Source organism: Cibotium barometz, chromosome 21, assembly GCF_041138505.1.
Source record: "Cibotium barometz isolate CiBa-2024 chromosome 21, ASM4113850v1, whole genome shotgun sequence".
NCBI classification, from domain to species: Eukaryota; Viridiplantae; Streptophyta; class Polypodiopsida; order Cyatheales; family Cibotiaceae; genus Cibotium; species Cibotium barometz.
Genome location: NC_141066.1, coordinates 20,868,525 through 20,882,350, shown reverse-complemented (window position 1 = coordinate 20,882,350; position 13,826 = coordinate 20,868,525). Strand labels below are relative to the sequence as shown.

Sequence of the window (13,826 nt, the reverse complement as noted above, 5' to 3'; positions counted from 1 at the left end):
AATCCAACGAAACGAAAGTAATTCTTCCTATTGGTTCTCACTTAAAGATAGCTTTCATCTCTCCTTAGTTTTGTTTGCAGTATAGTCACTTGTTCCTTCTAAGGAGTCCGAGATTTCATTTCATTTGCAGAATATGCACTAGTGTGCCCTTCTAAAGAGTCTGAGGGATGATTGATCTCTCATACGATCCCATGAGCCCCTTGTCATTTGAAGGAGTGTGGGCAGTGGATTGAATATAGCTTGGGTTATGGTCGCCCATTGACAATGAGTAGATAGGGTGATCTATTTCTTTGGGTTAGGCTAGATATGCGTGAGCTGCAGCTAGAAATGTTTCACTCTACATGTGATGCCCAATAGGCTTATGACCCAATAATGTTCCTGTTTACTTGATGGAGTGAGTTTTGGGGCATGCATTCACATTGTGATATATCATGGAGCTTGATTTATGAGAATGAGTAATCTCTACCACTAATGTGAAGCTGGCATGCAGGTTCCAGTCGTCAAATGTTTGGTAGAAGACATCGTCGTAGACATATCTTTCAATCAGTTGGGTGGATTGAGCACCCTTTGCTTCTTGGAAGAGGTAAGAGAATACATATGTACAAACTTTGTAGTACCTTTTTTCATTTGAAAAGTGTCACTAAGGTATGCTATGAAGCCAGCTTTTTGCTTTTGAAAAGTGTTACTAAGGTATGCTATGCTATGCATTTGCCAGGTTGATGGATTCATAGGTAGAGATCATCTATTCAAGAGAAGTATTATTCTTGTAAAAGCTTGGTGCTTTTATGAAAGTCGGATTTTAGGAGCACATTGTGGGCTTCTCTCTACGTATGCATTGGAGGTCCTGGTTTTGTTTGTATTCCATGTTTTTTACCGTTCGCTACGGGGTCCTTTGGAGGTACATATTTGTTTGACATGTAAAACCTATGAGTTCTGCGAGTTATAGTAAGCACATCGTTTCAACTGTTAGCGATGGTCATTTGGAAGTTGTTTGGCTTGAATGGTATACACAGGTTCTTTTCCGGTTCCTTCAGTTTTTCAGCAAGTTTGATTGGAACCAGTATTGCCTTAGTCTTCGGGGTCCAATTCCTCTTGTTTCCTTACACACTATGGCAGGTTTGTATGCATCTTTTGTGTCAGTAACGATGCTTTGCCACATGAGCATCCTAGGATCTAGTTGGAGGATTTGGTCTAACTCGCTGTCTCATTTTGGCAGTGGAACCACCTCAAAAGCCTAGTGACAACTTTTTGCTCAGTGAGGAGTACTTGAATGCATGTAGAGAAAAGTATTGTACACTTTCAGAAGATGCCCAAGGAAAAACATTCAGTCGGAAGTTTATGAATTTGGTGGACCCGTTGCGCCCCTTCAATAATCTTGGACGAAGTGTGAACAGAGGTAAGCATGGCTTCACTGGATCAGTGCAAGAAAATCCACCTTTTAATCAATTGATTCACCTGCCTTGTACGGTGTGTACTGTAGGTAATTTTGTCAGAATACATAGTGCCTTTGCATATGGGGCAGCACAACTGGAGAAGCTGCTGCAGAGCCCGAAAGAGAACTTTCCTGAGAGTCTGGCTGCATTTTTCCGAAACACACAACGACATTGCTGGGGTCATTGCCCTGATGCCGGTGTTCTGGGTCTTCAGATCAATGTCTCTTTGTGCAATGGCAAAGCCAGAAGTAAAGATGCTAGTTCTTATATGATCACAGTATCAAAGGAGATTATGGATGTGGCTACTTCTGAACAAGAGCATGCTGATCAGACTAGTGGAGCATGCTTGGACAATTCATCTCATGATAATGATGATAGTATGCATTCGCAGAATGCTAACCAATGCAGTGTAGGTGTAGAGATATTTACTCCAGCCATAGTATCTGATGGCGTCAATAACGGAGCCCTCAAGTGTGTTTGTGATGAGGATCCACTGATTTTCTTGTCTGATGTGGAAAACAAGCCAAGCAGGAGAGTGAAGAGTGTGGATTTAGATATTGATACATTTGAGAAAAGGATTGCCCATTTGAACGTGTTATCTGAGACACTAGTCAATGATCTCATGCCCACAGATAAGAACTCGTCTGCAGATGAAGAAGACCTTGTGAGCTATAAGAACATCCATGGTGATCATGGTTTTTTGAATAATTTGAAGACCAAAACTCAATCCGAGGAGGATATTAATAGCATCCCCACGGCTACCCAGACCATGGTATCAGTGCATTCTTCTGAAGTTGGAGCTTGCAAACGAGAAGCGGACACTACCTGTAAAGCTCAAGTGACTCAAGAAGAGGCTCAAAATGATAAGATGCAAGCTGATTCTTCTGGTGGGGATCTTACACATCGGTTGCAGACCTCTGAAGTCAGAGATACAGATGCCGACATTCTGACAGGGGATTATACTACTCACTGGCAGAATTTGGAAGCGGCACGTTTCTACCAGAATTCTCGCTTGCATGGAAGTGCCCCCTGTGCATTCAGTATATTCCATCCCAAACTTGTCCAACGAGGCTTTGCTTTGGAGGGCCCCAGGAGATCCAAAGCAATGAATATGGACCATTTGGCACAGAGTACTAGTGGCAGAAATGAAGTTCCTGCTGTGTCACCTCATGGTGGCAGTCTTCAAAATAGATGTGCTTTGCCAAATAATATACTTGCAGAAGGATTCTCAAAGCATAAAAAAGGAACTGGGACTTTCTTCCCCAATCTGGTATGAATGTTGATCTCTTGACAAATTGATTTGTCTTAGTGACTTGCTTTGGATGTCATTATATAGCCTGAAAGCATGTTTTTGTTGTTTGTAGAAACCAAGTTTTGAGAGGGACAAGCATCTGCTGACAAATGGTATTAGAGGTCTGCGACAAGCGATTGGTGGCATAGATTCTTTCAATTCTGCCAGTCATAAAGGAGCCCTGGCTTTCAGACCAAGGCTGCATGTGCCAAAAAAGCGCGATGGATTTAATAAATTGAGAACCAGAAAAAGCACAGACCTAAAGGCAGGAGAACAAGACTGGGACTTGTTGACAGAAGAGGGAGTCGTTGTTGGAAGTGTATTGCATAGCCCGACCACCAACGTCGTAGGCAATTTTGTCCACCCATTTGAAAGGCATGTGGATATGGGGGTCTCGGGTGACCCAAGGATCAACATGATTGATTGGTCGCCTAGGTCCTCGGCTGCTGCCAATGCTTTACCGTTGGAAAAGTTGGAGTTTGGATCATTTGGGCCTGGGTTTTTGGCTGGAGGTTTACAAGATGTCTCTACTGACAAAGATAGTGTTGAACCTGTGCTCCAAACTCAGCATGATTCTCCTCGTGTTGACCCCTCAGAACCCAACGAAGTAGTCTCAAAAGCAAGACATCATGTTGATCAGGACCAAAGGTAAGATATACTTTTTGACGTCTTTTTTTGGGGATTGTAGTCATGTGTTTGGATTTGGTATTATCTGGTCTCTGCATCCCATTTTTATAGCTGAGTTCTAATGAAGAGGGGCTAGTCGCTACCACTCCAGATGTGCTCCAGATGCACGGCAGAAGATCTCTATTGCCTTGGCAAATCTCTAGAGGTTCCCCTCATCTCTGAACAGGTATGTTGCTGTGTCATCGGCGAACTCAGAAACAAGCAGCTCCTCGTGTGCGCGGATGGGAAGACAACCCCTGGATCCCTATCTCCTGAGCGAAGAGAAAACTACTCATGGCCTCGGCAACAAACAAAAATAGATAAGGCAGTGATTCATGCTCTCACGATGTGGAAGCATTATCTTTTGGGAGCTGAATTTACCGTTAAGACTGATCATCAGAGCCTACGGTATTTTCTTACACAGACTACGCTATCTGAGAAACATATGCGATGGGCAAACTTCCTATCTATGTTTCATTTTCAGATTTTACATACTCCTGGTAAGAAGAATGTAGTGGCCGATGCACTATTCTGAAGGCCTCAAGTAAGTTCTATTACAGTAGCCTATCATCAGGACTTATCAGATATGCGAAATTCTTATCATACAGATGATGATTTTCAGCATATATGGGCTGGTTTTCAGCAGGGTATAACAGCCCCGAATTACTCCATACGTGATAGGTATTTGATGTTTCATAATTGCTTATGTGTACATAAGGATTTGAGGCGCAAAGTAATGGATGAATGCCATGCACCGCCTTATGTAGGGCATAGAGGAATCCTTGCCACTACACAGGCTTTGGAGAGATACTTTTTTTGGCCAGGAATGCGTAAAGACATAGATGACTATGTGCGCCACTGCATGGTTTGTCAGAAAGTTGAGTTTGACAGGCATAAGACTCTGGGGTTGCTTCAACCGTTGCCGATTCCGAATCAACCTTGGGAGAGTATTGCCATGGATTTTATCACAGGTATTCCTAAGTCGCAGCAAGGGAATGATGCCATCTGGACTATTGTGGATAGATTCAGTAAGGAGGCACATTTTATTCCGGTACGGAAGACCATAAAGCCAGAGCATATGGCAAAGATATTTATGGCACAGGTTTTCAAGCATCATGGTATGCCAAAAACGATTGTGGGGGATCGTGATCCTCGCACCACAAGTCTCTTTTGGCGAGCATTATTTGATAACATGGGAACGAAGCTGAATTTCTCTTCTACATATCATCCAGAGACATATGGGCAGAGTGAGATTGCGAATTCAGCAGTGCTTGATCTTTTGAAATGCTATGTGGCTGATCGCAAATCAAATTGGGAGAAGTAATTGTCACTGGTAGAGTTTGCTTACAACAATACAGTGCATACTTCTACGAGCAAGGCGCCCTTTGGGATTGTTTATGGCAAGATTATTTTGCCACCTATCCTTCGCACGAAGGATGAGATATTTGGAGCATGTGAGTATGTAAGGGATGTGGATACGGCCTTTGCACAGGTCCGGACAGCCATATAGAGGTCCGAGGATAAGCATAGAAAGCAATTGGATTTGAAAGATGGAGATTGGGTTTTATTGAAATTCCAAAAGGCTCGCCTGCAAGCAGACTGGTGGTAACTATCCGAAGCTATCTTGCAGGTATTATGGATCATTTCAGAGCTTGGAAAAGATCAATGAGGTAGCTTACAGGCTAGTGTTGCCAGATCATTGGCGGATTCATAATGCTTTCCATGTCAGTCTCTTGAAGAGATATATTGGTCCTGAGCCGGTGGAGCCGGTTATGGAAGATCAACCCGAGGTTGATGAGCTGGAAGAGGTATTGCAACCTGAGCAGATTGTTTTTCACAAGGAACGGAAAGCTGCTAGAGGCAGGCTTGTCCGTAAGTACCTTGTGAAGTTCAGGAACTATCCAGCACTTGATGCGAAGTGGATGGACGAGGCATATTTTAAAGATTATCCAGATCTTCTTGCAGCCTACTTGGAAGCTTTTCAGTTGTTGCGGGCAACTGATTAGAAGCCGGGGGAATGTCACCACTTCTCTGGCAGACGTCTGGAATGATGTCATGATTGAATACATGTGGAAGGGCTCCATGGAAGGATTGGTATCCTGGTAGTTCCTGGCATGATTTATGAACTCATGGAAGGGTGGTAACTCTCGTGAGTGACTCTGGACTCATAGAAGGGTGGTTACCTTGGTGAGTACTTTTTGGTCCTGTGTGGACAACGCCTGTGAACGGGCTAGTTGGATGTACAAGATGTAAGTTGGGAGATTTCATCCACAATGTTTGTGCACCAGCATATGTATGTGAGTTACACATGCATGGATGACTTGTTTTTGATGCCTGGACATTGCTTGGTATTTTGCCTGTGAATGTCCACGGGCACCGGGGACGCTTGGACAACCGGTGGATACGCGTGTGCACACGTGTTTGGGACTCATATGGTTTCCTTATGTGTTTTGCAAGTGGTAAGTGTGCACACTTAATCCAATTTATTCATTATTTCATGTTACTAAGGTTTATTGGGTGGAGGGTTCACATTCACTTAAAGTGTGGGCGGACACACTTATAATTTTATAAGTGAGTTCACATCAGGCTGGACTATTTTTAATGAACCAAGGCCAATTATGAGAGATGGGCACCTGGGCATTCCCAAATAGCTCCACAAGTTGCTATTCTGGGTGTGGGAGGGCCAAAGTGGGCAAGCCCTAACTTGTAGAGCACTCATCTGAAAAGCGTGGGCTGTTAGGAGCTGTTTGGACAGGAAAAACAGCAAGTTTACTCATTTTTCATGAGCTACAGGTGGAGCACATGCCAAGAGCAAGAGTCCCAGGATTGGCTGGCTGCTATTTCTCTCTCTTTCTCTCTCTACAAGGCTGGCCGACTGCATCTACAAGGCTGCAGGCTATTAGATTGTTTTGCAGAAGCTGGCGCATGGCTGTTGGGACTGTTTTTGTGCTACTCTGCTGAGAACAGGGCTTGGACGGAGTGAACAGAGCCTCAACAGGAGCTGGCCGTCTATTATAAGGGCCATTTTGGCTGTTTTTACAGGTTTGCAAGAGGTTTCTCGCGACGAAACTTGAGCAAACATGTCCCTAGACAAGTACCAAGCCTGGGGATGTGATCTAGTGGAACCTGTGGGTGGCTAGTGAGCCAAAACCATGGCTGGTTACTGTTTTGCAAGTTTGGGACAACACTTTGTTATAGGGTTGGTGACCGCTCTATCAAAGTATAGGAGTGGTTGGTGATCACTCACTCTACCTTGGTTTGTGACCGAGGGTATTACTACAGGAGCGGTTGGTGATCGAGGGTGTTGCAATAGGAGTGGCTGGTGACCCCACTCAACCTTGGTTGGTGACCGAGGAGTTGCAGGTAATGTGTTTACCTATGTTTTCACAGTTGGATAAATCTGGTGTCGGCTGGATGAGTGTATACTCTCCGGGCACCGGCATCTTGTACATATAAATACTTCTGTTGGTAATAAAGATACCTTTGGGGGGGGGGTCGGGGTTGGGGGCTGGCCCAACTTCAGCCCCTAGTGCTGTGTCATGTGCAAGTTGGTTTATGTTTGCAGGATGTATATGCTCATGTAATGTTTCACAATGATGGTAATCATGTATATGCCAAGAATGGTTGATGTATGTATGTTGTTTTGGTAGTGAATTGGTTCCGTATATACGTGCCCGTTTGTGACATCATCCACTTCCCTTGCACATTGTTCAACACCGAGTTGCTAGCTATTGCCATTGTAAAGCTTTACTGCTGTTATAAAAGGTGATCTTGTCCCAACTCTCTCAATCTCCTTTGCACTCTCTCATAAGTTTACTATTTATGCTTCCGCCTGTGCTATGTCCTTCATGGTATCATTCACTTAGGTCCAGGCTGCTCCAAGCTTTGCAAATCTGCCCTTCGTCACATCTTTGCCTTGCGTTTTCTGCCCTATCTCCTCCTGGCTGAAGATCAGCCCCAAACAATGGCTGCGTTTTCACACATTGCTGCGTTTTCTGGTCCAGCCAGCCCTTCTTGCTACCAGCCTTTGCACTCTTTCATAAGTTTACTGTTTTTGCTTCCGCCTGTGCTATCTCCTTCACAAGAGCCCTCTGATGTGAGGTGACTCTAAGTAGAAAGACCAGTGCAGAAGCAAAGAGGATGTCGGAGTTGAAGCACAGTCAATGACGAAGGCTAGCGTTGATGTGAGGCAAAGCACTCCGAGTTTTGGTCGGTGTCGAAGGCTCATGTCGGTGGATGCAGAGGCACTCCGAGGTGGTAGTGGCAGCGGAAGATGAGGTGATGCAAGCTCTGGTGACAAGGGTGTTGATGTACCTGAGATGGTACGTGAAGAGCAGAGAGGGTTGCCGTCCCGAGTGGTGGTGGTGGAGCAAGCTCTAATGACAAGGGTGCTGCGAGACCTGAAGGGTGCAGGCTCTGATGACAAGGGTGCTACGTGCAGGGTCTGATGACAAGGGTGCAGGCTCTGAAGCACAGTTGATGACGAAGGCTAGCGTCGATGTGAGGCAAAGCACTCCGAGTGGTGGTCGGTGTTGAAGGCTCACGTCAGTGGATGTAGAGGCACTCCGAGGTGGTAGTGGCAGCGGAAGATGAGGTGATGCAGGCTCTGGTGACAAGGGTGTTGATGTACCTGAGATGGTACATGAAGAGCAGAGAGGGCTACCGTCCCGAGTGGTGGTAGTGGAGCAAGCTCTGATGACAAGGGTGCTGTGAGACCTGAAGGTTGTAGGCTCTGATGACAAGGGTGCTACGTACCTGAGGGGTGCAAACTATGGTGACAAGGGTGCTACATACTTGAGGGGTGGTGAGGAGCAGAGAGGGCTGCCGTCCCGAGTGGTGCAAGCTTTGGTGACATGGGTGTTGTGTACCTGAAGTGGAAAAGGAGCAGAGAGGGCTGCCATCGCGAGTGGTGCAAGCTCTGGTGACACAGGTGCTGCGTACCTGATGTGATGCCAATGGTGAAGCTAAGCTGAGAGTGGGCTGCCATCCCGATGGTATGATGTAGCAGAGTGTGGGCTGCTGTCCCGATGGTGAGAGCTGAGGCAAAAATGCTGATATGCTCTATGTATAGTAGAGGGGGCTGCTGTCCCATGGGCTGTGGTAAAATGCAGATAATATGCTGATGTAAGCACTGATGTGAGCCCTGATGAAAGCGTTGATGTAAGGCTGAAGATAAACGCTGATGTCAGCCCAGATGTAAGCGCTGATGTAAGGCTGAAGATAAACTCTGATGTCAGCCCAGATGTAAGCATTGATGACAGGCTGACAACGCTTATGTAAGCCTGAAGTGAAACGATGGAGTCAACCTAAAGTAGGCGGCCTGTACCGGCAGATGTAAAATGCAGATGATAGCAGAGAGGGCTGCTGTTCCACGGTGGCCCCCGTAGCAGAGAGTGGGATGTTGTCCCGGGTAGTGGCTAGATGGTACCGGATATGACAATGAAGTGGTACATGAATGATGATTGATAGGCAAGGCTATATATACTAAGGAGAGGGTGCTAGTCGATCAACCTAAAAGGTGTAGGCCAGCAGCCAAGACAAAAAAACCCCAAATAAAACATAAAATACCTAGAAAAATCCCGTTTTAGGGCTGGAAAAATATTGTTTTCTCACACGCCTCCCATTTTCACTTGTTGATCATCACAGGCACATGTTCTACAGCATCTTCTCACTCGTATTGCCATTGTAAAAGCCTCTTGCTACATAACATGATGTTCATTGTCTGATGTTTCTCGCTCTCCCTCTCGCCTATGTTTTGTTTCCGCATTGTGCAACTTTATCACGGTATCAGTCGCTTAGGTGACCAGCACTACAAGGCAGCGGTGAGTTCCCTTCTTGCAAGAAGTTTAGTGTGTTTTGGGAGCAGAAGAAGGCTTGCGTTTTTTGCCTACATATGCAGCAGAAGGTTGTGTGTTGTGCAATATTCCAAGCGGTTGCGTTTTCTTGATTACTTCATGGTGGCTATCTTTTCCTTTGGCTACTGCATTACTGCATTTTCATCCTGAAGACTGTGTTTTTCACATTGGTGGCTACGTTGTCTTCTGGGGTGCCGTGCTTCAGCTTTGGTGGCTGCATTTTTGTGGTGGCAGCATCACTCTCTCCTATGCTATCTTCTCCATCATCCAATGTTGGTGGTGGTGGTGTGTTCACGACATGAGTATTTTGAGAATTGTATTTAATATATAGCCCAAGGAACTAATAATAGTTGTGCGTACAAAATAGGGCTTGCTTTTCCACTTTTACAAAAATAGCTCAAGCACTAGAGCTTGTTCACACACACTAAGTGTAAAATAACTAAAACTCTTCTAACATATGTGCTAGTCATATAGCAATGCCACGCACAAGCATGCATAAATAATATGTACAATCATTTGGCACGTGGCCAACAAATAATATGAAATAATAATAATCCGAGATGAAATTTACAAGATCTTCCATGTGCGACACACGTACTGCTCACATCACCTATCTCACAAATGTAAATACATTAGTTGTTCTACTTAATTGCCATCTCCACAACAATTAATCCCAATATGAAACGTTGATAGGCACAAACACAACATACACTAACCACTTGTTTCACTGCGATGAGAGTATCATTATACACACCATTTAGCATGGCGTGCATTACCACTTGTTACACTTCAATTAGCATGGCACATCATTTGCTTAAACCACTTATTACGCTTCGACCGTGTGCAGTTGTCTAGCGTAGCCCACTTGTTTCACTTCGACCACACACAGTCGTCAAGCATGGCACTACTTGTTGATAAAGTTTCACAATGCGAAAGAAAAACACAGGAGAGAGGTAGAGCAAAGGGGAGAGAGAGAGAGAGAGAGTAGACAATGAACATCGTATTATGTAGCAAGAGGCTTTTACAGTGGCAATACCAGCCAGCAGATGGTGTAGAACATGCGCTTAGAAATAGATTAGATGATCAAGTGAAAATGGGAGGCCCCTTTTATAGTGATGCAAAGGAAGCTGGTCGATTGCTATAGAGCTGGCCGACAACCTCGCACGACCTACTATCATGAGAAAAAGGACAAAAATAACTAATAAATAGTCATGACCCCACAACACTGAGATGTTAAAACCGGCCTCTGGTAGAAACCAAAGTGCGGTAGACTAGCAGTCACCCAATCCAATTGTAGTCCAGACAATTAATCAAACAACAAAAAGAGTGCTCCAAAACAAAAAGAAGAACGACACCTAATTGGCCCCAAAGCTTGGCGTCCCTTTTGGTATTTCTTTATTCAATTTCAATGGAAAGATTTAGATGATTACAACATGGCCATCCATGGCTCGTATGTCTGCAAGTCCAATATGCCAATCCTGTCATGGCCCTGTGAAAATGGAACAGTACAAGTGTGGGCATGGTGGTTGCAGAGTCAGAATATTTTATGATTCACATGGGGGGTGCCCGGACAGAGTTTAAGATGTGTGGACATCCCTAGGTGTGAAGGGGGGAACTAGAAACATTAAACTTTAATGTTTATTAAAGTTTGCCCCTAGGCCTTAGTGGCCCTAGGGAACTTATTAAAGTTTGGGGGCCCTAGGGATTATTTTGGGGAGGAGTGTTTCTTTCTCTCTTCTCTCTCTCTCTCTTCCCTTTTTGGGAGTCGTGGAGCAAAAGTGGAGGAGCCTTCATGCGCATAATTCACAAGCGTGGAAAAGCTGAGGAAGCTCTAGGCGGCTGCTGAAGACTGGTCTAGCTGCTGTTTTTCTGTGAACTGTGTGTTGAAGAAGGCGGTACAACAGCCGTACAATATTGTACGACTGCAGGGATTGCTGTGGACAGAGAAGCGCAGGTCTGTGGGACTGGTACAGGCGCCTGCAACTGCAGAATACAGGCTGTACAGTGCTGTACGACTGCAAGTACAGCCCTGTACTTTCTGCAGGTACACTGTACGGCCAGTTCTAGGGCAAGTACAGGTGCTGGACAGTACTGTAGCAGGACGGTGCAGGGAACCAGTAGCAAAATCCAGCAGGCGGCTACCTCTGATTCTCTGCAGAAAGACCGTACCGTCAAGTACAGGCAAGTACAGTCAAGTACAATCAAGTACAGTGCTGATTTTCAGATCTGTACTTTCAAGGACAGCATAAGAGTGAACATCAAGAGGAGGGTACAGGCAAGTACAAGCACATGTGTTAAGCAGGGTTGTGGATACAAGTGCCTGCAAGTATAGATTGGTGCTGTTGCTTCCTCCAGTGTTGTTTCACGAGCTGAACTTGGTAAGCTCTGTTTCTGTTCATCTATCTCTCTTTCTACTGCTTGATGTCTGTTGCAGATATGTGTTATCTGGCCCCTTGTGAGAGGAGGGGTATGGCAGATTGACAAGGGTTGAGACAGAGATTGGACAGCACATGTATGTTTGAGCTGAGAAGATGTATCATGCACTTGAGTTATGCCAGATGTATGCCCATGGCTGGCCTGCTTAGTGATCTTGGCTGATCAGAGGGAGGCACAGTGTGTTGTTTGAAGACACAGATCTGTGTGCATAGATCCTCTGTGCTGAGAAGGATTTGTGGGCTGTCAGATTGGACTTACAGGTGTAAACTCTTGGCTGATCTTTGTGTTGTACTCAGCCATTCATTTTATTATAATTGAATAAAGAAATACCGCAAGGGGCGCCAAGCTTTGGGGCCAACAGGTGTCGCTGTGTTTTCAGATTTGGGCACTCTAGCTCCAATCTACTTTGTTTTATCATCTAGACTACAAGTGGACGGGTGATTGCTAATCTACCGCACTCTGGTTTTCTATCAGAGGCCGGTTTCAAGGTTCCGTTGCCGGGACCAATCATCAACTTTCTGAAGGGGGTGAGCTCGTGGTTGCTTTGAAGAAAGCCATCGCTGAAAATTCAGCAATCATGTCTGATACAGAGGAAGAGTACTTCTATCATGAAGAAGAAGAGCAAGAGACTTCTCCTGAAAGAGATGTATCTGAGGATATTTTTGCAGGAGAACAGGCTGTAGATGTTGAGCCTTATGAGGATGTAACACAGCCAAAAGATGTGCATGGTAAAGAGGATGATGATGCTCGGTTCAAAGATCGCTTGGCTAGTGTTATGGATACTTTTATGCAGCTCACACAAAGCGAGAGATTTGCTGAATTTTTGAGATCTCGCACAGAGCCCCGCACAGAGCCCCAGAAAAAGAAGAAGAAGGTTCGTTCGAAGAATCTTCCACAGGGTCATAGTGGTGCCATCCCACAGGAACCATCTTTTGGCCAGTTTTCGAATATGCAGCATGCTTATGGTGCAAACTCTCAGAGTTCCTTCTATGGACAGCCACCTATTCCTCAGCAGAACATGCAACCAGGTTATTTTGGTGGTGGCTCGGTGTTCCAATCCATGACTGGGGGTTATCCTCAGGGAGGCATGGGTATGTATGGGCCTTTTGGAGCCAATTTTCAGCCTGGCATGCAGGGGAATATGTATGGTGGTATGCAGTCCGGTATGGCTGGGAATATGTTTGCAGGCATGCAACCTGGGATGCAAGGCAATATGTTTGGTGGTATGCAGCCAGGTATGCATAATGGAATGTATGGAAACATGGCTGGAATGTATGGTATGCCTGGCATGGGAATGGGAAATGTTGACCCAATGATGGGTATGAATGTTGGGGGCAGCAATCTCACGAAACCACTTCCATATGATAATCTAACGCCTATGGGAAAGGCGAAGGATTACAAGGAAGGAGGAGCTGCAGTGAAGTTTGACACATTCAGTGGGGCCAAGGATAAATTGAAGGCACTTACCTTTTTACAGCAGTTTGATGCTGCTTTGTCTGGTGGGAATTACACAGAGTCCTCTAAGGTGAGGAAAGCTGCCACTTTTCTCAAGGGCAATGCTTTGCAGTGGTGGTCTACTCTTCTTTTGCAGGGCATAGCACCCACCACATGGGTCCAATTCAAACAGGTTTTCTCTTCCGTATGGCTCACATCTACATTTGAGGTGGATGTTATGACCGCATGGCACAAGCTGGATGCTTCAAAGTGTGATAGTTTGGAGGATTATAACAAGAAGTTTTGGGAAGCTTTACTCCCAGTGACTTCTTATCGTGCGGTGCCATTATTTGAGGAGGTAGAGAAGTATTGTTGTGGGCTGTCCAAGGAGGTACGAGATTATTGTATAAAGACAAGAGTAAGAACATGTCACAGATGATTGAAAATGCTATGACAGCTAATGCGTTACTCACAGGTGGTTCATCTGGGTTTAAACTTTAAAGGCAGTAAGAAATTGGGCAAGAAAGCTGAAAAATTTGGGCATGCTTCTCGTGATACTAAAGGGTCTTCAGAGACAAAGTATAAGAAGTTGCCAATGCCCAAAAGGACTTCTGAGGAAAGACAGGCTTTGAGAGATGCTCAAAAGTGTTTTTACTGTACTGAAGAGGGGCATATGTCATTCAATTGTCTCAAAAGAACGTCCAAAAAGGA

At 45.1% G+C, this 13,826-nt stretch overlaps 1 protein-coding gene across 2 annotated transcripts in view; it reads left to right on the top strand.

The window, feature by feature from the left end:
* LOC147626943 (uncharacterized) overlaps positions 1–13,826 on the top strand; it is a 73,635-nt gene that overhangs the window by 38,400 nt on the left and 21,409 nt on the right. For both annotated transcript variants that reach the window (XM_086815498.1, XM_086815499.1), the window contains exons 4-9: positions 491–583; positions 716–898; positions 1,014–1,116; positions 1,217–1,396; positions 1,481–2,703; positions 2,798–3,372. In XM_086815498.1, the coding sequence (XP_086671624.1) occupies positions 491–583; positions 716–898; positions 1,014–1,116; positions 1,217–1,396; positions 1,481–2,703; positions 2,798–3,372 (2,357 nt within the window). The remainder of the gene's footprint in view (positions 1–490; positions 584–715; positions 899–1,013; positions 1,117–1,216; positions 1,397–1,480; positions 2,704–2,797; positions 3,373–13,826) is intronic.